The following is a 27,601-nucleotide window of genomic DNA, read 5'->3' on the forward strand; positions in this document are numbered from 1 at the left end:
TGCTGGTTGACAGCCGGCTGAACATGAGCCAGCAGTGTGCCCAGGTGGCCAAGAACAATAATTTTCTTCAAAAATCCTTTCACCACTCTGGAAGAAGACCAATCTTAGCAGCCATTCCTATCTTAAGGCTCAGATCCTGGAAAGCACAACAGTCAACCAGAATGCTTGTGCTGCAGTTCTACAATTAGTTCAGTACTGAATTAAAATACAGAATCTGTATTTAGTGGTAAAATCAGTGGAAAGACTCCACTGATGTTAGAATGTACTGCTCAGTCAAGTACTGGTCCTGTAGTTTGTGTTCTGTTGAGGGAATCAATCCAGTTTTCAGGTCTTTGCTGCAAAATATGTGCTTATTTCTGTTTGTAAATGCTACTGCTTTTTCCTAGACAGTTTTGTCAGAGAAAAAGGCTTTGTCCTGGGTCAAAACCCCACCTAGAATAGCATTATCAAGCAGAACTTTGCAATGTTCTGTAGGACATCATTGAATGTACACCATATCATGTCTTTCTCTGTAACCATAATAAAACAAACATAACTAAAGTTCACAGAGAGAATTGACCCCTGCTTTAAAGCACCTCAAAAAATGAACATGCTCCAAACAGCCTGGATAGTGTATCTCAAATTATAAGCTTCACATTCACAGTAATCTCAAAATCTTGGATACAATAATTAGATGGTGGCAGTTCCATTATGACCATCAAGATGAACTATAAAAAGTTAAGGTATTTTGCACAAATGTTTGCAAGGCAAATCAGCTATATTTGGAAGGGCGTATAAATTCTGTTGTTCCATTGCAAATTATGGTTCAAGAGGTTTTCAGCCTTATATGCTAAGACGAGAAAAATAAATCTAATACAATGTTTATAGTATTATTTTTCTGGTTAAAAGGTCACAAAGAATTAGCTAAATTCCCCCAACAGAAATATTACACTACAGATAGAATCTTACATGCAACACAGGCATACACAGAAAATTAGTCATTGCTTTAAAAAACATAGAATTTACAAAGTTCATTAACAATTACTTTTTAAATAATGAGGTTACAAAGCATGAAATGCATTTACATTGACTGGTCAAGATCAAATTTTTTTATCCTCAGAAGTTTATTTTGATCTCTGTAATACAATTAAGGTATTGATGTAAAAGTACATTTCTTTAAGACCAGGAAATTGTATTGTATTAATCAATAATTCAATTAACTTCTCTAACTTCAGTTAACCTCACCTAAGAATTATGGTTTTGTACCAGTAGGAATAGGTGTAGTCATAAAAAATTCATTTGCATTAGCCAGTTTGTCACTTCTATACAAAAAAGATGCCATCGCTGGAATCTGAGCAAAGTAGTTTTTTGCCTGGATATGCTTATGTTTTATTCTGTGAATAAATGCTGCTTCATAAGCCTGAAAAGAAAAAAAAAATCCAAATCCCATTAAAGACAATTAAAATATCTAGCAATTTACATGTTGCTTCATATTTTACACAGTATAAATAGTGACCATTTAAATAAACTAAGCCAAATAATTTATTTGCATATGATACATAATGAAATACTTTGTAGTTCTATACTGCTACCTTATGGCTCAATAGTGAAAATTCCTAACCATTTATGGTGAAATATTAGTCACTTTTTAAAAACAGAAAAACTTCTGGCATTTTTTTATACATTCAAGATAAAACTTATTTCTTTCCAGGTAATAACATTTGCACTTACCTTTGAAAATCAAAAAAGGCAATGCTTAAATGTCAACATTTGCAAAGTGATGACTATAGGAAATTTTCTTCATAAGAATCGGTGACTATTTACAAATAATCACGGCAGCAAGCATTTTGCAGCATTTCAGTCAGGTTTTGCATTCAGTGGTGACATTTTCCTAAATTTCTAGTGATTTGTAGCAGTTCAGATAATAAGTAACCAGAATATTTAGCTGAAAAAACCCTTTGCTATTGCTATAGTCATCATTATGAATAACTGCTTAAAGAAAGTGCTTGATGGGCTTTTTTTTGTTGTTGTTTCAGTGAATGAGAAACAATAATCCAACTTACGATATTCTAACTTTGGCTTATTTTCCTTATTTCACACTCTTTGTTTTTCAAAACAAAGCTTTGGCCATTACCAGTGAAGAAAGGTGACTCCTCGCTATAGCTGATCCACTTTTATTTTTGTAGCAAGAGCTAAATGAACATACTCTATGATCTTTAGGTAGGCTTGCATACCTTACTTGGTGCTAATATGGCCTAACTCCGACCTCCACTGAAGCTCTGGACTTAATCAAGTTAATGGCATCTCTTCAACTATGACATCTAGACTTACGAAGTCAAACCAGAGAAGTGCATAATCAGAATCTTTGCCTGCCATAATGCAAGCAGCATCTTTGGATGCAGAGAAGCATTGCTAGATTCAGGCTGCTTGAACGATCTTGTTGACTGAAAGTGAGACAGAGAAGTTAATAAAGGAATTTCCAGCTTGAAACTGATTTTACCTTTTAAAGCTAATGCTCATACAAACATGTGTCTGCTTGAAGACACAAGTTGGGTGCGCACACACAAAAAATCTAACGGATGGCAGAATTCTCTTTACTTTTAGAATTTCGTGACTGATATACTTCGTTCCCAAAGCAAACCTTTCACCAAGACAGCTACTCATTTGCTCTGTCAATTTAGTTATCACCTACTCTTAAGACTTCCAAAAACAAGGGCAATGTGCAACAGCTGAAGTTGCATTTGTGATGCACACATATTGTGTTAGAAATTTAATTAATACACTGAACAAAAGGACACTATACAACGACCTCAGATCACTACTTACATAAATCAATAACCTAGAGGTGAAAAGCTTAATAATCCATTACTAACTGCAGGACAAACAAAGCTCACAGGATTCTTCCATGCCTTAGAAAACTATTTTACTATATGATGTCTAGTGAAGTGAAATATTTATCAGACTGCCATGTTTAGATACAGGATTTGGGGAGAGTGGTGTAAGAATACACAGTTTCAATGACGACTTCGACAAATTCTTAAGTTTTGTAACTCAGAACAGCAATTATGTTGTTATTGCTTAATCACAAACTGTAAGATTACATTGTCAGGGGTACTTAGATGACATCTGTGTAAGAAAGTGAACTGAGATGAATTTGATGATGACAAATGGTGAAGTTCTAGGTAAAGCCATTCTGTTGTTTCCTGAGAAATTTATAGGGTCAGAAACAAATGAGGTCAGAATGTGCAAAAGTACAATTGTCATGGTATTCATCGCTAGTCTTCAGTAGGTTTTCCATCCAGGTCAGCTCTTGTCTGATCTCAGCAGAGGAAAGAGGACAGGCATGACACTGTCCTCAGCAGGCAGCATAGATGAGGCCACTTAGCTTCTTGCATTTCAGGAGGGAGAATCAGGGCAGGACAGAGTTCAGGTACATGGATGCCAGCTGCCCTCTGGACTAGTGCCCGTTTTATTTAGTAGTAAAGATGCAATCATTTAAATAGTCACAATAGGCCAATTCAACATGGATGAATGTAAGGACCAAATTTCACCAAGCATCATTAGTCACAGGATTCTATTAAAACATAACGTAAATATTGTAATAAATTATGCCCACCAAATTTTACCTTCTGAAGGTTACACAGCTTAAGATGTGCATCTGCCTCATCTTTAGTGAGGAGAATCGTGTTCCATGGAGACCACTCATGCTGCTTATCCCATCTGATCATAACCAAGTCACAGAGGTCACTGCGGGCACTGAGAGCTGACTGATAACCCCATATGTTCTCAATCATGTACTTCAGATCTTGATGCTGAGATGGAAAATGGGGTTAAGAAGGAAGAAACATGTTTAATTCTACAACAAAAGCACTGTAGCCATATAAGAATCCAAATAAAGCTTTGAGTAAATATTTTTTCTATGCATGTCAACGCATCACTTGGTTAAAGAACGTCTAGACATACACATTCTCCTTTTGTGTGGTGTGGCAATTAACCGCATTTTTCTTGTATCATCTCTAGAATATTACATCCTTACTTTGATTGTCTCTGCCAATGGCAATTTGCATCTTCCATTGACAGCCTGATTGCTTAACTGCTCTAACAAAGCTTCTTAAATTTAATGCTTTTCCTCATATAGTACGCCTAAGCCTGTTCAGACATTTTTTGTTAATAACAAAAATCCATCTCTGTCATTACTGAGATGACTTTCCCATTTCATTCTTGGATTCAGAATTAATGTTATTCAATAAATGAGTTGTTTACACTACTAAACTGCTTACAGTTTACATATAATCAGAATAATCTGGTCTGGAAAACGTGGGAAATTAGGACAAGAAAAACTCCTGCCTGTGAGAGACCCCAAATCACTGCCTGCTTTGCTTTCTTTGCCTCACTGTGCTGTTGACATGTGGACTTTCAAACTTTCAGAAATTTCAAATAACTACTGTATCTTCTAATAAGCCAGAAATTTGCAAGCAGACATCTTAGCAAGTACTACTATTTTTGTGCTAAGCTACACATCTCAGAAGTTACCAAAACTTGCAAAAATCCATACTAAGGCATATAAGAGTTCATGTAAAAGAGATCCATAAGCTGACTCTTTCTTTTTCCTGGATAACAATTATAATTTTTTTGCCTGAAAAGTAGGCAAAAGCTTGTTCTAGGTTATACTTCTCAGGTCATGGGGAAGACTGTGATTTAAGAAACTTCTCCCAGACTTTCCAAAGGTAGGCATGCACTTTGCTGTGAAATTGTACAGTTAATTATTTTTAAATTATGCTCCCTCCCACCCCCCACCCCCCCATTTGCTCTGTGTTCACAAGGAACAGAAACAGCCTTCAAGTATTGTCATCTGGCAGGCTAGGAGCAAGTATCATTAAATGCTCAGCAGGTGAGACTGAGAAACAAGGGCAGGCAGCAAACCAACAGAGGAGTTAAGTGCATTTGTAACTTAAAATGAAAACAGCATTGCATTAGGATGTTGTCCATCAAGAAAAATCAAAGCCATAGCATGTACCATCGATTCTAAGGAGCATGGCATAGTTAAACCCCCCTGAAAGAATGAAAGGCAGCCTCAGGACTCAACATATTTGCTGAACTAGTTCATTTTTAGATGAAAAAGGTTTTTAGCTGTCGTAAGAGGAACTTACTGGAGCTACCATAACTCTCAGCAACTGCTTTTTGCCTTTTAAACCTTAGCAGCACTCACATAGGTGGTCAACCCAAACACAGTTAGAATCGGTATGCAAGAGATCTAAAGAACAACCTTTTATCTTATCACAAAAGTCTTGCATCTATCCACAGACAGTACAAACAGAGCCAGTAATGGAACTGCACTGGGCAATCAATGAAGCTGTCACAGCTGCTGCAAAAGACTTAGTTGTGCCCAGGTTATTTCTAGATGCCTCAGAGCTGTATTCTGGATATAAGCACAGAAAGGGACAGACAGTTGTTGCGAGGGGAAGGGGAAAAAAGCAAGTAGCTCAGAAAAAAATTAGTAAGTTAAGGAAGTGTTAGGAAAAAAACCAAGGAAGTTAGTAATTTAAAATATAAATCTCTGTTGCTTAGATATTTACAACTCTAAAGAAAAGAAGTTAATTTGGATGAAAATGACACAGTATCTAGAGATGTTGCAGTGGTACAACCACAAACAGAACTGCAGATGAGGGCTTTTGATGTAATCAGCTAAGAAGCAGTCATGTTTCAGTGCATCAATGGCCACCAGCTATCACAAATTATGTAATGGGACTGAGGTCCATATTAAGATAAACAAAGTTAGACACAGACAAAAAACTTTTCAGCTTAAGTGAAAACCAGTATGGATGAACATCATCTACAAAATCTAGGTTCTTTGATAGTATGTCTTAACGCAGGCATGGTAATTAACAAATTCCAGTCTTCCTTTTAGCAGGTCCCATTGGCAAAGTGCTAAAACACAGGGTGGCTAAAAATGGTTTAAAAACTATTCTATGAGTGTTGATGCTGTAGAGATTTTTGTTACTAAATCTCAGAAAGTTCAAATAAATTTCTGCTGTTCAATATTTTCAATACATAACACTTTGCAATTACCTCATATTTAAAACTTTCCCAGTGGATACTGGATGTCAAATTCTTTTGTTGACAAAATAAGCAATAACAACTAAAAGAGAGAATTTGCTGAAGACAGAGGCAAGAAGTTGTTTTAACTAAGTTTTCCAGTGATGAATATTAAGAAACATTAGCTACTTAGTAATATTGTGGAAGATTACAGCTGATCACTGATGATGGTAAAAAATTTAGAAAATTAAAACATGTAATGAATCCCTCTCCTAAGAAATGCAAAACATCGAACTTCCAACTATACAGATATTCTACTGACATAGAACAGGAATGTCAAAACCTCAGTTCCTTTAATTTTTTTCCCTTCTGAGAACACAAAACAGTTTAGTTGTACTGCTAAAACACTCCAAATAATGGGACTCAAAATGCTTTATGTCTTGAACCATATTATAGTTACAAAACCATTATTGTTTCTTTACAGATGATTCTAGTATCTTTAAGCAACAGGACTGCCATAGCAGAACCAGAAGGAAAATTTGTATCATCTGATTCTTTGATCTGTCAGCTAGACTTCTACCTTCTTTTAATGTATAGCTTGTAACCACTTCTGAGTACAGCTATACTTCAAGGCTTCAGTGCTGCTTCTTTATGGTATTGAATGTCCCATATCACAGGAAGAAGTATTTGTAGCTTTTAGCCTATTTCTCAACCTGTCAACAACATAGACAAATTCAAGGAAAAACTATAGTCAAAGGGATTGTTTTCCATTATTAGAAATGCTCTTTCAGACAGTACCTGAACTAAGAAAACAATTTTAGCATCATCCTGATAATCAGCTTCAGACTTCCTGAGATTTTCTAGTATAACTTTGTACTTCAAAACCGCTTCTCGTCGCCGAGTCTCATTATCAAGCTTGCAACATAAGCGACATCTGCCAGTGGTGTGGGAATTAGCAGGAACAGGAAACTCAGTAGTTGGCAAGTAATTTTCACAACGACGACAGAATGTAACATTTTTATAAAGCTTTAAGGGATCAGGTGGAACCTAAAAGATTTAAAAAAAAAAAAAAGTTAATTTACCACAAAGTATCTTTGTATTACTTGTGTGTCACCCAAAGTCTGTGAGAATACGTTTTACATATATTTGTGCAAATATTCCAATATGTAAAAGCTAGTAATATTTATTTTTAAATACCCAATAAGCATTGTTTTTCTAAAAACAAAAGACCAAAAGTCATTGTATTTTCTTACTGTACTTGTTAAAAACAGTTCTATAAATCAGAAAATTATTTTTTAAGCTATATGAAGATCCAAGACACCATGCTCCAGTGCTCTTGCAGGTGCTTTTACGTATGCAGATGGTTAGCCATTCTGGAAAGATGACAACACTGAGAAAACAGAAACTAATTCTTCTGCATTTAATTTTTCATATGGAAATCCTCCAGCAATTCCACAGCAAAATGTAAAATAAAAAAAGCTTTCATTGTTTTCCATTCCTTTTCTCCACCATCCTTAGTTTGATGGCCACTACATTAGCCTGCAAAATAGGAATAATACCTTAAGTACCCTAGCAACTTCAGGGTTAAACTTTGGAGTTTTAATATACTGAAGAAATAATGTACAAATTCTTTTCCTCAGTCCTTCTAAGTTGCATTCTTTCACCTCTCGCAGCATAAGATCAACTTCCCTGTCAATTAATTCCACTATTTCCTGTGTTAATTTACATTCATGTTCCTGAAAGAAAACACAAAGGCAAACAAACTCAACAATAAGGAAGCAAACAAACAAGATAATTCTAACGCAGATATGAAAGTGAACTGTGGATGCTATGCCAATCATCATTCATACCTCTGTATGTTCACATGAGTTCATGTTCATAGAAGAATCCCTTAGTGTCTTAGGAAAACAATCTCTAAGAAAACTAATGTAAAGAACTACAAACCCGAGAATGCTTACAGATTCTGCTTTGAGGGGCCTTTATATATACTAAAGCTGTGAGGAAATGTAATCCTGGAGGCATTAAAAAATGCTAAGCACAGGCTTAAGCAAAATTTTCAGTCTCCAAAAGGCCTAAGAAATATCTCCCTAAGAAGCTTCCTTTGGGTATGTGATAGGAGGTTTAATGTATTTACACAGTAAAGGGTTAAAAAACCCCAACAAAACAAAACACAACAAACAAACAAAAAATCTCACCACACAAAAGGCATGGGGGACTTGAGATTGCTTGGAAATTAGTCATTTCGATATTTCAAAAGCTTAGCACGAGATTCTCCAGAGACAGATAAGAAGTGAACGAGTTCAATGTTTTCTCACCTAAAATAGAGTGTTAATTTACAGAAATCCTAGGTTTTGTTCACTACACCAATATTAACTTGTATTAAGACAGGCAGGAGATCATAAACCAGCAGTGCTCCCAATGCTATACTGGCTTTAGATCACATTCTGGTACTACCCAACAGCAAGATGTTCATTTTCATAAGACCAGGAAGCAGCATTCTGTTCTGGTTTGACAACAACAACATCATCTTGAAAGCACCTTGAAACTCACATTATTCTTTTTGTATGTCAGTAAATAAATAAAACCAATATGAAAGACTAAAGGAAATATAACCAGCTCCTAATTCACTGGGAACACTGGCAGCAGCAGAGGGGGTGGGGAGTGAGAGGCAAAGATAAAAAAACCCCCACAGTATTTGCCACTCATAAAACTCGTAACCCAAACAGACAGAGATAAGGTTCTAAACAGACATGTCAAAGAACTGAGGAAAAACTAGTAATAGTCACTTACATCTCTGCCATGGTTTTCATCAAGGTGTTATAAACATTAAGCTAAACTTCGTATTAAACGTGTATTATGCACTAGTATACAAATATATATACATATATCTGAAACCATGGGGTTAAAATCCTAACACAACTTGAAAAATATGCACATCACAAAGTGAAATAAGAATTTAAGAGTATATTGAGAATGTAAATTACACTCTCATACCAGGTGGTACACTAGGTTTTCTCTTGCTGCCAGCTGATCATCCTGGCACCTGTCTGCCAAGAGAATCATTGCTTATGTGTCAACATAATTAAGTGACTGTATCTTCAGGAAGTACAGCTTCAAGCTAAACATAAATACAAAAATAAAACGTACCTTCACTGTACGTCTGAGTGTTAACAGCACATCTACTCTCTCATCTTTTGGGATGTTATTCATCCTAATGCTGCAGTAGATTTCCAATAGTTCTCTGGCACGGAGTGTGTCCTGTGTATCCATTTCAGTGGTTTTTCCACCATATGCTTTCCATCTCTTAGGTTGTGCACACTTCAGGAAAAAAAATTGTATAACTCAGCTATTATAACCTGATCACCAGCTGAACAAGAGCATTATGTTACATCCAAGTTTCACCAGAGCAAATATGGACTTAACATTACGCTTGACTAATACAAAAGGCTGATTGTATTGTCAGTATTTAGGCAGTACCTCTTCCACCATAGCAAGTATTCAATTGCACGTTTTGTTTAAAGTTGCAGGTCATGAAAATCTTGACTTACAGTATATTGAAAGTAAATAATATTCTCCTACAGCGACATGCTCTACTCCTTTAAAGCAAATTTACTGACAGTAGGGTTAGAACACATTTGCTCTGTATTTCATCTTACAGTCATAAATCCCTCGAAACTATCAGTAAAAATCAATGGGACTGTTGACTGTAAAGATTGCAAATTTAAGCCCTCAGATTCTACTGCAGTACAAAACGTCTCCAGGGAATTGCTCTATTTATGCTAGCTATACAGATGGACAGGAGGCACAGGCTTTGTTAAAGCTGACTAAGGCAAAGTATGAGTTTCCGGCTTATTGGGTACTTTACCTAGCTGCTGCTTTGCTAACTTAACCACATACCATATGCCTACTACTTCAATTGTCTCTCTGAGCATCTTTAACTTCTATAAACAGTGAGAAGTTACACGCTGTCAGCTGCCCCATTTGGTTTGAAAAGTCCAGCCGTTCTCCTCTTTCGTGAGGATGGGGTTTGGTTGCAGACTACACTGTCACATAGGGAGGGAGGTATCCAAATCCAATAGAAATGTGGTATTCAAAACCCCATCATTACCTAATTCCACTCCCTTTCCTTAATTTGGACAGCTGTTTGGAACATCATTCTGAGTATTAATTATTCTCTTTCACTGTATTTGGAACCTGAGTGTTCATAAACACTTGTGAGCTTCACTTTGCAGTCTCAGTGCGAGTTAACTTCCGCAACGTTTCATGTAGCATTCACACATGTAGTAGTTTTCTGGATATAACCCCAGCATTGACATAATCATTATTTTGACCAAATATACAGGTTTGCCATGGTGATAAGTCATAAAAATACCAAGAGTATTAGATAGAGCAGATATGATTAGTCACCACCACAATCAAAATAGAGATTTCCTCAATTTTAAAATAAATAAATTATAAAGTTAGGTAAGCAAAAGAAAGACAAAATAATTGAAAAAAGGATTTAACACTGAATAACTGACATTTACTTATATTATCAGTGGGGGTAGAACTCTAATTAAAGGAGATATTGTTAATCAGAAGTCACAATTTAGAGCTAAAACTGGTTAAGAAATGCAACAGCAAAACCAGACATCAGTAAAAAATAAAACTCTTAATTCCTTAGTGAAATCTTTGAACTTCTGCAAAACTAGAAAGAGGCAATTTTCTCTGTCCTAAAAAGAGAGCATTCTACTGTAGCTTCATGACTTCGTTTTACTCTTTGTACAGTACTAGAAATTCTAAAAAAAACCAACCCAACAAAACAAAAAAAAAAAAAAAACCCAAGCAAACTAACACCCCCATTCTCCTTACCCTGGGGGAAAAAAAAAGAAAAAAAAAGAAAAAATAAAAAAAAGTAAAAAAAAAACCACACAAAACCCGCCCACCAACTTAGAAACTATCATGCTGTAATTCCTTTGTATGGCAGACTGGCAAAAATCACTGGTTTCCACAAAGTATTTAATTCAGTACCTACATTTGATCCTCTTCAGCCAAATATAAGAAGACAGAAAGGTCATTTGCTTATGCTAGGGAGAGTTAATGGGCAGCGTTTAACCTTGGAAATGGTTATTAAAACCAGGTTCTTCTGATAAAATTGCAACAACCCATATATGAGCTAGCATATATTAGCTGCAAATGACCCTTAACACAGACCAACTATATCATGATAATGTCTAAATTATCAAAACTTCTGTAACTTCTTACTATCTCATCATAACTGGTTATTATATAAAATATGATAATTTAAGAGAAAAAAATAACGCAGCTTTTTACTAGGGAAAAAAAGAAATACAATACAGAGGTCTCATCAATATGAAGATTTCCAATATTTCAGAAAGAGTTACAAGCTCTCTGATTTCAGGACTGTTTTCATGTATTCAAGATTGCTGCAAGAAAACTAAAACTTTCAGATTTTTTGCCAGCTTTTTCTTGTCTTTTAGACTGCTGGCAGTGCCGCAGAATTTTAAATAAACCTGTTATCTCTATTACTTCAGAGAACAAGACTACTTTAACTGCACTCTGCTTGCCAATGCATGAAAACAGAAAAAAGCACCTGAGGAGAGAAACATACCACCACAGATACAGAGAGAAAAAGGTAAGTAAAAAAAAAAAAAAAAAAAAATCAATAAGATGGATGCAGAAATAGCACAAAGCATAAAAGGTATGAACTGAGCGATAGTTAAAAATTACATAAGTTACTTTAAGAAAATATGATTGCTGTATAAAAGCTTAATCAGGTACTTCCTCTTCAAAATACAAATGCTGAAGAAGAATTAGCTCAGCATAAAAAAGAATCCCCTAGAATGTAGTGCACATACAACCAGTAGCAATCATTGTAAAAGTGCACATGCATGACAAAGTACATGCTTAAAGTAGCAAAGAAAGGAACAAAGGTTTCCATGCAGAAACAAGTTTCATATCTCATTGGCTATTACAGCAAAGTGAAATGCTTGCAGTCATCAGATATGAAAGGTGTTATCTGAATATTAACTGGCAAATTTCCAGATTAACACCATCAGCTCAAAGTTTAAGAAGTAACTGAATAATGTATAATCTAGCATTCCAACAATAAATCTCATACTAACACAGTGTTTAAATTGCACTGTTACAGTCATAACACCCATCAATTTAATTTTGAGATTTCCAAAAGTATTTTTATTTCTTTTATTTTTTAAGAAATGCAGAAATTGTTACTTTCTTTACCTCTGAGTTAGGCTGTTATCTATGGCAAAATTTTAGAACACTCAAAACCCTATAGCTGACATGATAAAAACCCATGAAAATAAAAAGTTGCTGTAGTTCAGAAACTCACTAGATTTACATATTAAAAAGAAACCAGTCTCTTTAATGAAAAAATAATTTAAAGATTTAAAATCTGAATAAATAAATTAGTAGTAAATGCTTCAGAAACACATCCACTGTTTGAAAAGAGAAAATATCTCTTGTCTCTTGTGTCTCCTGAATCTCCAAACATCAATTGTCACTAAGAATTCTGGTACTGAAGAACATTTTGCTTCTGATTCCTAGATGTAAGAAAAATGTACAACTTGTGACAATATATACAGGAAATAATCTATATAGGGTAGCACATTGGAAAGCAGTCCTTAAAGGGAAAATAGAGACTCAGTTAAAAGAGAAATATATTTGCTCTGACTTCTCCAGGCTTCTTTTTCTGAGAAGATAACAGAAAAGATTGTAAATAGTAGAAGCAAATGTTTAACATAGAAATGATTCAAGGTTTTGATACCATTCCTATTTATATTTAGTTTTGGCCTTTTTTGCACTCTTGAAAGCAGCAACAGAGACCACAATCATGTCACAGCAATAAACTTGGTAACAATTCCACCAACATTTCAGATAAGTAATTTGTTCATAATACAGAAAGGTGATAGATTTTATGAAATCACTTTTTATGGTCCAGTTCCTGTACCTCAATAATAAAAAAAAATGAAAAAAGTTTCTTTTGGACAGAACTGCCATTTTTACTTTTGAGCATGAAATAGTCAAAATAAAATAAAAAAACCCCAAACAATTAGATAGGAAAAAAAGCCTTATTTCTGTTGCAGTATTTATTTTCATAATTTTGTCACATACTACAAAAAACAGCCAGAAAATAAACTACTTTTTTTTTTTTTTTTTTTTCTGAATGGATGGACTGATGTCTACCTAAAAAGGCTTTTTTAAAAATTTTACATTAAGGTGACATTTAATCTAATGTCATTCTAAATGACCTTTGTATATGAATGAATTCTCATCTTTGTTTTATAGACAAAAGCCCGAAGAACACTTGCATTAAATTTCATCCCCAAGACTATACAAGAATAAAATCTCAAGTGAAAGGTCTAATGCAACTGAAACTAGTGAATCAACAACTGAGTTCAATACAATATAAGATTTAGTCAAATCTCTTCTGGGTTTCTATCCTGAACGTGAAAGCAAAATAAATGCTTTCTTTAAAGACAGACACATGATGACGAGAGGCCTGTGCTCAATGGGGAAATAAGTGACAAATCTAGTTCCTGAAGGATAACATTTCTGAGGAACTAAGGAAGGTGGAAAAAAATGAAACAATTAATCCATTCTGCAGGGTTAAAGTTTAATTTTACAAATACATGCTTAAATGTTTGCATTTAAGTTTAAATACAACAGTAAACTTTTCACTATAGAAAAACAATGAACAGACCATACCAGAGGGAAGATCACTTAGTCGTTAGTTTTGATTAATGAAACTATTTTTGAAAGAGAAGCTAATAGGCAGATTTTTAAAGTTTCAAAAGCAGATGAGAAAAGAGCATCATTTCACGCATGACTTCCTACACCACTGTAATGCACACAATATAAAATATAGAATGGTATGCAATATCATGATGCTTTATAACCTCAAATTAACCGTTCTGAATTGTTAGAATTTGAGCCTTTAATGCTGTTCACAGTGCCATCAGAATCTTCTTTACAAAGAATCATTACATAATACAAAATTTATTCACTCAGTGCTATTATTTTATATTATATATACACATGTGAGATTCACCATAGACACAGGTAGTTAACAGTCTTAATGATGCACTGTTAGTCCTTAAATCGGTCACAGAGCTAAGATATTTTTAGCTTGGAGAAAGAAATTTACTGAGGCGTTTTAACACGAACAACTAGATAATTTGGATATTTGTAACATTAGCATTCACATGATTAACTGTTAAAACTACAAAGGTTACTTTTGGCAGGTAGTTCGCAAATGTCTTTTCTGTTCCTGTACTTTGGTATTCTATATGTTCAGCCTAAAATTATATCACTGACCTTATCCAGGAACTGTAGTATTGCTTTTTGTTGATTCTCCTTATCTGCATTTAGTTTGTGTCTCCCAATGGAAGCAATCATCTGTGCCTCTTGTTCCAGAAGTCCACAAAGAGCTGCTTTTCTTTCAGCTCCAGTAAAAGTTCTGTTAATCCGTTCAGTCTCCTCCTGCCTCCATACTACAGACACAAATATTTGGGGTAATTTTTACAAGATATTTTCCAGTGAAACTTCTGCTTTCGTATTTAAAAAATAATCTAATTAATTTTCAATATTCATTAAAAGCCAGTTTCTGTGTTAGGGAATTCATTGTTACGCATATTTTCAATACACACAAGATAGCCCAGAATTTAATGTAAATTACACAGATGTTCTGTGAGAGTATGTGTGTGTACATCAATTCCAACCTGCCAATTTGCACTCCAAACTCAAAGATGGGTTAGGATAAAAAGGATCTCTATGTGAGAAAAAAAATTTTGCTCCTGTGGAAATGTGTGATGATATTTCTTCATGATTTTGCATCTAAACTAACCATTTGAGACTCAAACAGCTCCAAAAGGTATGAGCAATACGAACTTTTAAAATAATTGCTCATCAGAGTCACAAGAAAAAACACCATGGAGATTTTCTCAACAGATTAAGAACAGCATCTTACTGTGGTACCACTGGTACTCAGTACTAAGATTACTGCTTCTCCCTGCATAAGTGAGTAAAATCTAAAGAAACTTGAAACCCTCCAAAACTGAGATAAAACTTGACTGAGTCACATTTAGCACTCTGGGTTTTACACTGAGTATTTCAGTGGTTATCACCTTTTGCTATCTAAGGTAGATGGATGCACATTAATAATTAGACAGTCATTGTTCTACTCTCCCCTTTCCTCCTCCTCAACAGAACCCTTCAAGTGGAAGGAAGCGGCACGTGAACCACAGGGTGGTAATGGCAGCAGCATGTGAATCAGTACACGCTGTATAAGAATCTGGCCTTCTGACTCTTACAGTCAAACCACAGGTACTTGTTGCACTTATAAATTAGACTACCTAATGACAGAAACATGCAGATGTATCCACATGTGTCTATCATAGTTTAGTTTGTAGTACCAATTTCTTGACTGTAACTGCTGACACACAGACTACATGCCTTTACAGAAATCTGTTAGTAAAATCAAATTGTGTTTACTGAATAATGTTTTCCTTTGCATACACTGTAACAATTCTTGGCTTCTCTGAAGAGTGTATTCCATTTCAAATACCTTAGGAGTTTTGCAAGGAGTTTTATAAGACCCACAACTTCAAAATTCCTGAATAACATCTCAAAATGTTGTTATTGTTCCAGAAGTTATACAAAAGCTAAACCCAGTGTTAAAGAAAACAATCCAATATGTAATGCACACTTACTGGAAAAGCCTATAACATCCTGTATCAGGCAAGATTAGAGGCAGGAGGAAGGATTATTTTCTGCCTGTGGCTTCCTTATCTACGATACCTTATGTTTTCCATTTTAATATATTTCAATTAATTTCCTTAAGGCTCTCCAAGATTTGGTATTAATATGACAGCTGACAAGTTCCGAGTTCCCACAGATACATTTCTAAATAAAGCCATTTCAGCAAACAAAAGCCCTGTATAGAATTTATTTACATGAAGCTTTGTGTGCCTGAAGGGGGCAGCAACTTCCAAGGTAGAGCTAATAAATACAGTAAGTAATTTTGTTCTTACAGAAATGAAGCAGCTGTCAGTTATCGTCAATACTCACCTCCTGATTCATCATATACAGGCAACCAAGTTAAAAATTCCTCTTGGATTATCTGTTCTACAGGCAGACATTTGACTCATCACAATTTTTATTTGTTTTTATAAAACACAGTAGCTCATACTTTTCAAATAAATAATGAATGGCTCCATATGCTGACACACTGGATATATAGATATATTTAATTTGCACCATATTGTCAAAGGGTAAATTTTTGTACCAACAGGAATTGCTTGTACTGGCTAACCCTGTAATAGTATCCCCCTGTTGTGATCACCAGCAATAACCTTCACAGATCTCTGGAGGACAATAGTCTCATTCTATTACTGTCACAATGATTTAGCTTGTGTAGACTGTTGACACTATAAGAATGTAAAAGTAGTTTCAGAAGCAGGTAGAAAAAAAAACTTCCTAGAACCACTAAGCTCTATTAAAATAAAGAGCATGACTGCAAGTCTCCATGTAGAGAAGCAACTAGTCAACACTGGTAAACAAAAACAAAACAAAAAGATTGATACCAGACCATTATCTTTAACAAAATGTTAAAAAGATATTTCAAACACTGGAGTTCGTTCTGTTCCATTTATGAAGTGACACATGCTTTCTCAGGTTGCCTAAATATTAAATTCTTGAAAATGCATAGCTGAAAGTTTTATTATTTGTGAATTCAGTTACATTGTTAGGAAAAAGAGACATTGATATAATCATAGGTTTTAAATCTAAAAATACTGGGAATATCCGCAATCATTCACAACTTTAACTCAGCTTTGTTGTTTCTATTGCAAATAAGACTCTTCACACTTAAAAAAAAGCGGATCATACATTTGATAGCACATTAGCTAGGAAGTGGTTTACTAAAGAACACATTGCAGGAAGTCAGATACCAAGCAGTAGCACTTGTAATAAGTGGAGAGGAAAAAAATTATTATTTAGGTACCTTGGCTTTCGATTACCTAGAAACACCTTTAAAATGGCTTGATTCTTGTGAAATGAAAAGCTAACCATCTATGAAGAAAAAGGGGGTGCGGGGGAAACAATCCCTAACAAACCACAAATCTCATGAAGATACCATTCCCAAAATTCTAAAGTTTAAGACCAGTAATAATTTTTACATTTGTTACAAACAGGGATATTTCTAAGTCATTTATACATTCAGACAAAGTGATTTGTTCAATGTCACACAAAGTATGACAGTATTAGAAGATTAGCGTGTAACTTGGGAATTTTTGAATCATGATCCTAAACTCTATGAATAATACATGCCACCAAATTTATGCTCAGTTTACCATGGAAGAAAGAGCTGAGATGGTTAAAGGGCAGTCAGGTGGCTTTGCAATAAGGCAGGTAATGCATTTAGGTCAGTTCTGCTCTACAGAAAACAATGTCCAAACTGCTGAAGAGTTATACCATAAGCAAGCACTGTAGCCTAGATAACACGTGAGTTGTTGTAAGTCACAATGCAAGCAGCTTGCTTAAAAGGACACATTTTATAAAGAACACTTGCAGTTTCATTATATGCAAGTCCACTGTTTTCTATTGCTCTTACTTTTCCAAATGGACATACTCTAGGTTTTCATTCCACTTGCAACATTACTCTCCTGTAAGGTTTTATGTCAATTATCTGCAGTATTCACCTTACTTTTCCATGAAATTTTTGTGGTGCTTGCCTGTATTAGACATCATCCACTCCAACAGGAGTAAGTCTTCCAGGACGCCCTGTAGGACTCCTAACAGATTTTTTTTAAATTTTGGCAAGACAGTTTTGTGAAACATGGAATAAATTAGAAGAAAAAGCATCAGCAGAAGAAGACTAGGACAAAAGGAATAACCTCAGTCATATACTGTAAAATTCTGGGCAAAAATTTAATCCATTATAAAAAATGTCTATATCGAATGACAAATGATGGATCTTAATACTAATTTCTTCTTGACATTATTTTTAGTGTCTTAAATGTAGAGCAAAAAGGTTAAAGTAACTCTGATCCAAAAAAACAGTTCCCGTTCCTCTAGCTGACCTTAACATTAGAGATGAACAAAACCAGAGAATAATAGAACTGCCAAAAAGCACTGTTCTACAAGCTGATTATTTCCTAGAAAGGTGCACTGGTTTTGGCATAGTAGCTTCTATGGTGCTGTACTTTGGATGCTGATAACACAGGAATGGTTTAGTTATTGCTGAACAGTGCTTACACGGTGTCAAGGCCTTTTTTCTGCTTCTACTAATATATGACAGTCAAATAATTCTTTAAAAATGAAAGATATTCCACTGTAAATAAAACTAAAAAAATCAAGGAAATATCTATAGAAACACATTCAAAAACCTAACTTTTTTTAAACAAATGGTACCATTTGGCTGATTTGAGAGTATCCCTTTAAGAAAAAACTTACATTCTAAATCATGGTATAGTAGCTCAAAGTCTTCTTTTGTTTTAGGATTCAGTCTTCGCTCCTGCTCCCTTCTCAGTCTTTCTTCTTTCTCTTTTTTTTTCCGTATCTCTTCTTGTGCCTCCCATGCCAGTCTTAACCTCTTCTCTTCCCTCAGATTTTGTACTATATTTATAGCATGCCAACGACGGAAATATGTTTGTATTACTATTACCTATATGTGTAACAATACCAAAGAAACATGAATTTAAAGCAAACCAGCATAGTATTTTGTTCTTAACTGGGTTTTTTTGCTACCTACTTCACTATACTTTCTAAGATTTGTCTTGTACTCAAGATAATTTAAAAGTTACAAAACCAATCATCTACTATAAGTCTAAACACCAGTTATTTACTTACTTAGGTAACTGCAGGAGTTTAACCAGTGAGTATGGTGGAGGAACTAAGTTCAAGTAATGATGTTAAAGTATAAATTACAATTACAAAATCCATTTTTTCTGTTTCAAGTCTCCCCTTAAAAACATCTTTTGCCGTGTATTAGTTTTATTCTTTTCAGCTTTGTAGGCAGAAGGCCTCATCTTATTATCAATTTACACAGTGTCTAGATTGGGAATTTAGACATATATCTGCAAAAATTATTTTAAATGTCTAGATACAAAGATAAACACATACACACAAAATCAACTGCATTTTACCTGTAAACAAATAATGAAAGTGAAGTTACCAATGCTGTTATGACAGAACTTTAAAAAGGCAATTAAAAAAATCCACCTTCCAAAGCTGTGGCTATTAAAGACTAGGGAAATGCTTACAGCATGCTAACGGAGGATAACGCATAAGCCTGAGCTTCTGCCAGCTGATTTAGCACTTGTACCACAAGCAGTTGGGCTAGGTCAATACTGATAAACATTGTTCAGCATTGAAAGCTATCAAGCACAAACCCACACTAATACAGTTATATCATCTCTAGAGATATCTTAATCTAACATTTCGCTTGAATATGTCTTCAGCTAGTATCTTGATACAGAACTACACTGCATTGTGCAAATCCATCAATTTGTACCAACAGCAAGCCGATGTCTCTCTACTGTGAGTTATAGATTACCTACAGATACATTACAAATTTCAGTAAGTGGCACTAATGATCACAGTAAAACATAACGGTAGTCCTGAGGGAACAGTTAACTATTTGGGTTCCACTTCCACAAGATGCTTATTGCTGTCAGCTGATGCTAACTAATTAAGAAGTTCCTACAGAAAGCTTCTACCCAGAAGATTTCAAAGCTTCTTGCCAACCACATCAATACAATTGTTCTACTTAGACGCTTGGGGAATCAACTGTTTCTCCACTTAGATTCAGGCCTTCTATTTTAAGCAATCATACTAGTAACTAGAGCATTTACAAAGCAGTGCCCTGCTTAACATGATGTTGGGCATACTTATGTTAGATGTGCAGTCACCAAATATGTAGTTTTCAAAAATCAGTTTGGAATGCCTAAATGGCATTCCTTGCACAATTAATATATAGAATCTGTCATTGGAATCAACTGCACAAAGCAACTCAGCCCACCAGAAAACCCCATAGACCCACCACATGCATTTGAACAGCCAGGTTCTACCTCAATGCCAAAGAAGGTAACTTGAACACAATCTGAAACGGATCCATTTGCCAAAGGAAACCTACCAAGTCTGTCAAAACAAACAAACAAAAACAACCCCAGAAAACACAAAAGCCAAATGCAGATCTCATAAATCCTAACCCAATACTCCACCCATTGAAGGCCATACATTCAGCATATAGCTTAGGTCCTTCCAAAGAGATTGCGAAAATGCCATAAAGGACAAGACTGTTTTAATCCCTAATGCTCTATATGGAAGCTTAACTGTCACTGTAAGATAGAAAACAATAAATTCAGAATTCTTAATATTTAAGAAGTTGCAAGGTGGACTCAAATGTCACTAAAAACACACAGCAAACACACACTTCCCCCATAACTAAAAGATCACAAAATGTGACGATTAAGCAGACATTTTGCAGTTCACTTTTAAAGTCACTGTTCAAACACTTTGAATGCTCATTAAATATCCAGAAAACCTTTGTAATACTTTGCTTTACAGATAATTTCAAAAGATAAGAACTTACTGCTTCAAGTCTACGTTTATGGTATTCTTCTGCTGTAAGATACTTTCTAGGACTTATTAGTCTGTCAGTCACGTTTGACACATACAGGCCAACTTTAGTCATCTGTGTTGATGTTGTATTTTTTGTCTGTTGTGGTTTATTTTTTTCAAAAACCGTCTGGGGAAAAAATGCATTTCAGATTTTAACAAAATAAACACGAGATTTTTTTCCTCATTACAGTAAGTGGCAAAATTAGCTATTTGTAACAAAAATCACAAGACTCACAATATTCATCCACTAAATACTTTCAATTGCACACTTCTGATCTACTTCCTCATTCCTATTGGAAATAATTGTGTCAACATTCTGTTCTATTTGGCAAAACTAACATTCTGAAAAGACATTACAAAGCCATTACCTGTGTTTCCCTACAAAATAACTGAATTCCTTTGTCAGGTCGTTTTTTGGGTATTGTCTGTGATCCTGCATTGTGAAATTCCACTCCTGTTATCCTGTTCTTAAATCCACCCAGAAATGGTTTATGATAGGTAGGTCTTTCAATTTTCACAATTACATCTCGGAACGAATCAGTGTCTGTTAAAATGAAAGTTCCAAGATAGAAATATTTTTTCTGTTAGTAACAGATTGAGATCAGAGCACAATTCCATATGTAGATACACATGTAAACACAGCATTTACCTGTTTGTACTCTGACAGTCAAGGCATCGGGCATGTGGTAATCCTGTTGAACTGCTTTCCCAGGAAAACATTCCTGATCAAGATATAACTGCTCAGACAGGATAGTTTCATCAAAGTTAGCCCTAGTCCTCCTAAGAGCTTCATTATCCTCAATCATGTTTCCTAAAAATAAAACCAAAAAGAATTCTCAATAAATTTCTCAAAACAAACTAATAAATACCCTGAGATAATTTTATGAAACACCGCAACACAGAATAATCATAGATTTTTGAGCTGGAAAGACAGCCTACTTGAAAGCTGAAAGAGTATTATCATACTTCATACGAAGAGTTATCTAATGTTATACTGTCACCACATAAAGTCATTCATATTACAATTTTTTTAAAAATTACAGGAAGGAAATGTATTTATTTGCAAATACATAAGTTTAAATCAAAGTTACCCATTTACACAGCAAACTCTATTGAAAAATCTTACCTAAACCTGCTCTGGTTTAGACCTGATCTAAGCATATGATGGCTAAATCACTGTTGTCTTTCACACGGTACTTGACATTGTGGTGTTTATTTAAAGACTATATTCTGAACCAGTTTATTTAACTCGAAGCTCCAGAAATTACTTCTTTTTGATTTAAAGGTAAGATGTCTGGCTTTGGCACAGTGCTCTTCCAAGGCTGCAATCGCCAGATTCTCAGACTGACAGCATCTGAATGCAGCCCAGCCAAGAGCAAAGCAGGCAGCAGGCCCATACTCCAAAGGGTCGCTCACTGCACTCACCTGCTCAACAGTGTGCTACCTTCCACTGTGAAGACCTAAGAAAACAGGGCACTGAACTGGGGAAAAAAGTAACACAGGACACCCAGAATGCAGAGGAACAAGTGCTGGAAATGATGGACTGTTTTGGGGACTTCAGGGAGAAAGACATGGATAACGAAAAGGTCACAGGTAAGTTACAGGGAAATCTGGAGAGCAGGTAAAATAGTAAGGTGACTTCCACGATCTAGTCGAAACTGCAGTAGCCTAGGTACTCATTGAATTATGCACTGCTGTTTTGCAAATGTGCGTACAAAACATGTATACATACTTGCAGCACATGTTTCTGGATATGAAGATGACTATAAAATGCCATCTTAGTCTATAAATTGCTACTGCAATTTGAGATAAAGAATACATTCCTCGCCTTTTCAAGCATGTTTTATACGAGACCTTAAAAAGTCACTTCAAGGCCAAAAACCAGCAAACATGACCAGAACGAGGGTGCGGAGGGTGTAAGGAAAAAAAAAATCATCTCCTTAAAGCCCTAATGCTCAACATTTTAATAACTTCTTTACCTGTTACTGCCCCACTTGCCGTATTTGCTGATAGTACTGAGTTCTGGGATGTTTGTTCTTCCCCTTCTGAATGTCTTACTTCAGGTAGAGTAGAGTAATTCTCACAGGTGACCGAAGACGTGCTCTCAGATGACGTGCTGAACGGGGCACCTGGCTCAAATACATCTTGCTTGCTATTTCCGATCACTTCTTGATTGCCTAGTCCTTCTCCAGGTTGTTCCCAGTGTGCTAAACTTGACTGCTCCTGTTCCTCCAAAACTGACTGCTCCGGAGGGGACTTCTGCTCGCAGCCCCCCTCCGACCATACAGCACCTGGGGCCCCACTCCTGGCTGCTCCTCTTTGTGAGGATGCAGACAGTTCCTCTGCGCCTGACTTTTCCCTTATAACAACGTCAAAGCACCTATCCGATGTATCTTCCATTTTCTGAAGTATCAGTCGCAGGTTTTTAACCTTTCTGCAAGAACAATTGCAGTATCTACTTAAAATTGTGTACTAGCGCATTTCTGCTACCAAACACATGGGTGACTTAATACCCTGAAAACCTTTTTCTGTATCTACTCCCAAACAGCCTACTTAGAGCAGCATGGGGTCTTTGCTTACACCAAACACAAAGCACTTAATGTCTTCTCAGTGGTGTTTAGCCAACATGATACACTCTAGCATTGCTAGCAGGTAGTCAGCATAATTCTTTCTTTATGTATATATATATAGAGAGAGATTTATCTCCATTTATAACAAGGATTTACAGAGCAGTATCACCCAGAGACAGCACACCTTTAAGGTTTTCCGTGCTGCCGCTGCACTGACAAGGGCTGGAAGAATCCAAATCCCATGTCCGCGACAGAACCCGAGAGCAAAGGGGAGGCAGCCCTTGGCCCAGCGCAGGGGTAGGGCTCCCCGCCGCGGCCCGCACCCCCGGCCCAGCCCCCGTTACTCTCCTCCCGCCGGGCCTGCGACGCGGGCGGCTCTCCCTGGCGGCCGCTTCCGGCGCGCCGCGGTAGCTATGGCAGCCGGGGCCGGGCGGGAGCGCCCCGAGCATGCGCACTGGGGAGGGGGCGGGGGCAGGCGGGCGCGGCCTGCGCTTAGTGCTGCTATACAGGCCCCGGGGCGAGGAAGGCCAAAAAAAACGGGGGAAAGCGAAGCGACGTGAAGGGACAAAGGCTGAGGCACCCCCGTGGGTTCCTTTTACCCCACTGCCGTTAACGGAAGCACCTCAGAACGCAGCACCTGCAGCAACTTGTGCTTGCAGCCTCACCAGGCCTCAGTAGGCCAGTAACCGTGCTGCTGCGTGCCGCAGCACTGGCACGCCAGTGTGACAGTTGCCGTGTCCACTGTTGCGACCCATAGCAAGCTGAAGATGAATTCTTACCAGCTTATAGTGCCATTCACGTAGTAAAACACCATTTCTCCTTACAGTTTATACCGTAGATACTAGCAGAAATGGTGCTAATACCCAAAAGTGTTTCCTGGGTGTTAACAAAAAGTTGGTGTGTTTGGATGTTGGCAATGCCTGCTCACAGAACCCCTCACAGACCACTGCTCCCTGGAGCTGTGTGGCAGCACTTACCTGTGTGATGTGCTCGGCCTCCCAGCGGTGCTCTCGCATGGAAGGTCTGTGGTTCTGGTGTGAGGACTGAGGCTGCTGGGTGGAAATTAAGACACATATACCAGAAATAAAACCACATGAAACTGAATTTCTTGGCGTTTGATGTGTGGTTTCCAAGACAACCCTTGCAAGTGTTTTCAGCATACTACAGGAAAACGAGACTACACACACTTCACACAACCATTTCAGAGGTGAAATACATGATTCCGTGTCACAGCTCTAGGATGAAAAATTGTTGTATTTCAGCAGGCACTGAAATTATATCCATTCTCAGTAATTCTATGTCATGATCACTGTCACCATGTTTCACAGACATTGTCAGACATCCGAACACTGGCCAGCTTCCCATCAAAAGGACAGACATTTCCCATTACTAATGGTAATGCACTTTTTTCTAAAACCTGGATTTAAATTCAACTCAGGGTAGAATAGGACCAGCAGTAACTACAGAAAGATACTATGTCATTTTGTGTCACTTTGTCATTACTAGTCAACTTGAATAAACGTTCAAACTAATTTTGTTTGCAAGATGATTTTTTTTTCTAATGAAATATCATACATGCTGTAAATAAAAAAAGCTGCTTTCACTCGTCTCCCCCTGAACACAATCAGAAATTGCGTCAAAGATTAACATAGTATCCTGTTCAGAACACAGCCACTCAGAATAGATTAAGCACCACAGCAAGTCAGGAATAACAGAAACCTCAGTACTGCTGCTAGCTGACAATCCAAAAAGTTGGTTTTCTGGTTGTACAGGCTCTGTCTCTGCTAGGTCCCATACTTGCAGATGGGAGGATTTTCACTCACATAATGACTTCAATCAGAGGATCTCAAAGCATTTTGAAGATCTGAAGTTTGTTAACTCTAAGGCTTGCAGTGATTTACCTTACAATATTACAGCAGATGACAAAATCTTTCCAATCATCATGTATTTCCAATAGAGTTAATGGAGAAAAATCAAGTAAAATCATTACAGCCAGTCTCCAAATTATGCCTTGCTAGCATATTCATCTTAAAATAAATTATTTGCAACATAGTACTCCTAATATAGATCCGATCTTGCCTGTAAAAATATGCGTATGATTTTGTTGCTACAGTGTGGATTTAAGTATCAGATATACAGTTACAGAGTTAATAGCAAGGTAAAAAATACTGTTTCTCTTCTTAGCAAAGATCTATTTTTAAATTAGCCAGGAACAAGGATGAGGTGAACTATACTACACTGTACAAAAATAGACATAACACTGTTACATCTCAAAATTACAATCCATTTTCTTTCCTCCATTTGTTCTTAATAACTGCTATTTAAAGTTGATGGATGCTAAAACATAATATTCATTTAGTAATCTTATGTAGCACAGATGATTAATTTATGCTAAGATAATGAAACCAACTTTAACCAATGGTAAATAATAAAAATAATCTGTAAACACATTGAGAAATTGATAAAAAAAACTCAGAAAGCTGAAAAATCCTTATCAATGCTTCCTAGAGTTGGCATCAGTAGAATCTTTTTAAGACTCAGGTTAATTGATTCCTAAACTAAATCATTTGTGAACGCTAATCCGGTGTTTTGGATAGAAAGATTTAGAAAATGATCCTATTTTGAGTCACATGAAAGAAACATTTAATAGACCAGAAAAATCACTGAGAGGAAATATAGCTCTGGGAGAAAAAAATCCCCTCAAGGTAGTAAACAACTTATGCTAGGGTCTGTACTGAGGATGTATTTGTGCATTTGTGAAAGGGTTAAGATGCAAATATGCTTTTGATCAGAGAACCTCAGTTTTAAAAGATCAGATACCAAATTTCAGCAGCAATGGGCCAAGACTTCCTCCCCCCTGCAACACAACTCGTGACCTTACAGAAAGCTATTGTAAGTCACATGACAAATACAGCTTTAGAAGAGGAGAAAATAACTGTGAAAGAGCAGAAAGAATTCCAATAGTCGTCACCATATTCTGGCAACTCCCCCCCCTCCAATATTGCATGCTAGTATCATTCGTACTAGACTTCAGGGGGGGTTGTTTGTTTTTTCTTTTGCGTTCTCTCACATCAGCTCAATACTTATTACCTAAAACCATTCATCTTCATTCCTCATATGACATTGTTTGCTCTCATTCAAATCTATAATCCTTTTAATACTTCTGATGTGCAAACTGCGTTAACGTTAGCAAAGTTCTCTTCTGATATGCCATCTAGTGGTTTTATCTCAGAAGAGACCAGCTTCTACCTTTTGTAAGACTGCAAAAGCCTTCAAAACCAACCAGTGAAGCAAAGTATGTTTCAATCTGCAAAATCTAAACGTTTCTGTAATCACAGTAATAATCATTGAAAAAAAAATCTAAAGTACACAGTGATAATAGTTGCTAGACTCAATACCCTATGTATACTTACTTTCTCTTCTACTGTCCTACTCCCCTAATACTGCGATTGTGTGAAATAATATATAAAGATGTAATTAATCATTAATAGGAATGATCTAACAGGTAAACTTATAGGCCTAACAAGTATGAAAAACAAGCTATGACAACGTTTTTTTTATGTAATGTAGTGCAGAGGCACCATCATAAATGTTTAACTGCAGATTTTTGTCATACAGCTGTATCCTTATCGTTATTAACGGTACTGAAAAAAGTATGTAAAAGCAGACTCACACAGTATTCTTAGATCTAGTTTTGGATTATTTTAATTGGTGCTTATAACATTAATCTGTACAGAAGTTTTTAGAAGAGCCAGGCACCATTTCCATTTAAATGTTTAAAAGAACCTAGCCAGATGTGTCAAGAAAGAATCACTATTCTTTTCATACAAGAAGTAATATTGAAGGTCTGAATCAATAATACACAAACAAATCTATAAAGTATACATGGTTATATACAAAGGCTTTGTAAGACCCCAATACTAAAGTCTGTGCCATGTGTATGGTGTGCAATATGGTAACCTACCTGCTAACCAACAAACCTGTTCCTGCCACCACCGCAAGGGGTAGGCTTCCTTCTCCCCCTCCCTGATCTTGGGTCTTCCCAGTTCTTCCCCCGAGGCAGAATTAGTGTTTATATGGGCAGCAAAGTCAGCCAGCTCAGGACAGTGATTCAGCTGAAATCTAGAAAACTCGTTATTTTTGGGAAGCCTTGTTATCATTACATCAAATCCCTGATCTGCATTGTCATAGGCACTGGCAGTGGCTGGCAAAAACACACAGCCAAAGGTGGGAGAGAAGGGCAGGATCATGCTCCTCTACAACTTTGACTTTGGTTTCAAATGGCCTATAATATCTGCATTTATTAACATACAAATACAGATCATAAAAATAACTCAGAATGAGGCATAAATACCCTGTTCATAATAAACTAA

The 27,601-nt window shown here is 36.3% G+C and overlaps 1 protein-coding gene across 2 annotated transcripts; it reads right to left on the reverse strand.

Moving 5' to 3' along the window:
- IQUB (IQ motif and ubiquitin domain containing) lies at window positions 1-27,590 on the reverse strand. Of its 2 annotated transcripts, XM_040595619.1 has the most exons (12): window positions 24,206-27,590; window positions 22,638-23,092; window positions 21,308-21,469; window positions 21,027-21,202; window positions 20,630-20,785; window positions 18,490-18,700; window positions 14,353-14,528; window positions 9,163-9,333; window positions 7,575-7,751; window positions 6,814-7,062; window positions 3,606-3,791; window positions 1-1,399 (listed from the first exon to the last, which is right to left on the reverse strand). In XM_040595619.1, exons 2-12 carry the CDS (start codon window positions 23,056-23,058, stop codon window positions 1,232-1,234), a joined length of 2,253 nt encoding a protein of 750 aa, XP_040451553.1. In that variant the 5' UTR covers window positions 23,059-23,092; window positions 24,206-27,590; the 3' UTR covers window positions 1-1,231. The 2 variants fall into 2 exon arrangements, with proteins under 2 accessions (XP_040451553.1, XP_040451552.1); XM_040595618.1 differs by lacking the exon at window positions 24,206-27,590 and having other exon boundaries at window positions 22,638-23,644.
- Between the last annotated feature and the right edge of the window lie 11 nt (window positions 27,591-27,601).

This window comes from Falco naumanni, chromosome 5 (genome assembly GCF_017639655.2).
Source record: "Falco naumanni isolate bFalNau1 chromosome 5, bFalNau1.pat, whole genome shotgun sequence".
Taxonomy (NCBI): Eukaryota; Metazoa; Chordata; class Aves; order Falconiformes; family Falconidae; genus Falco; species Falco naumanni.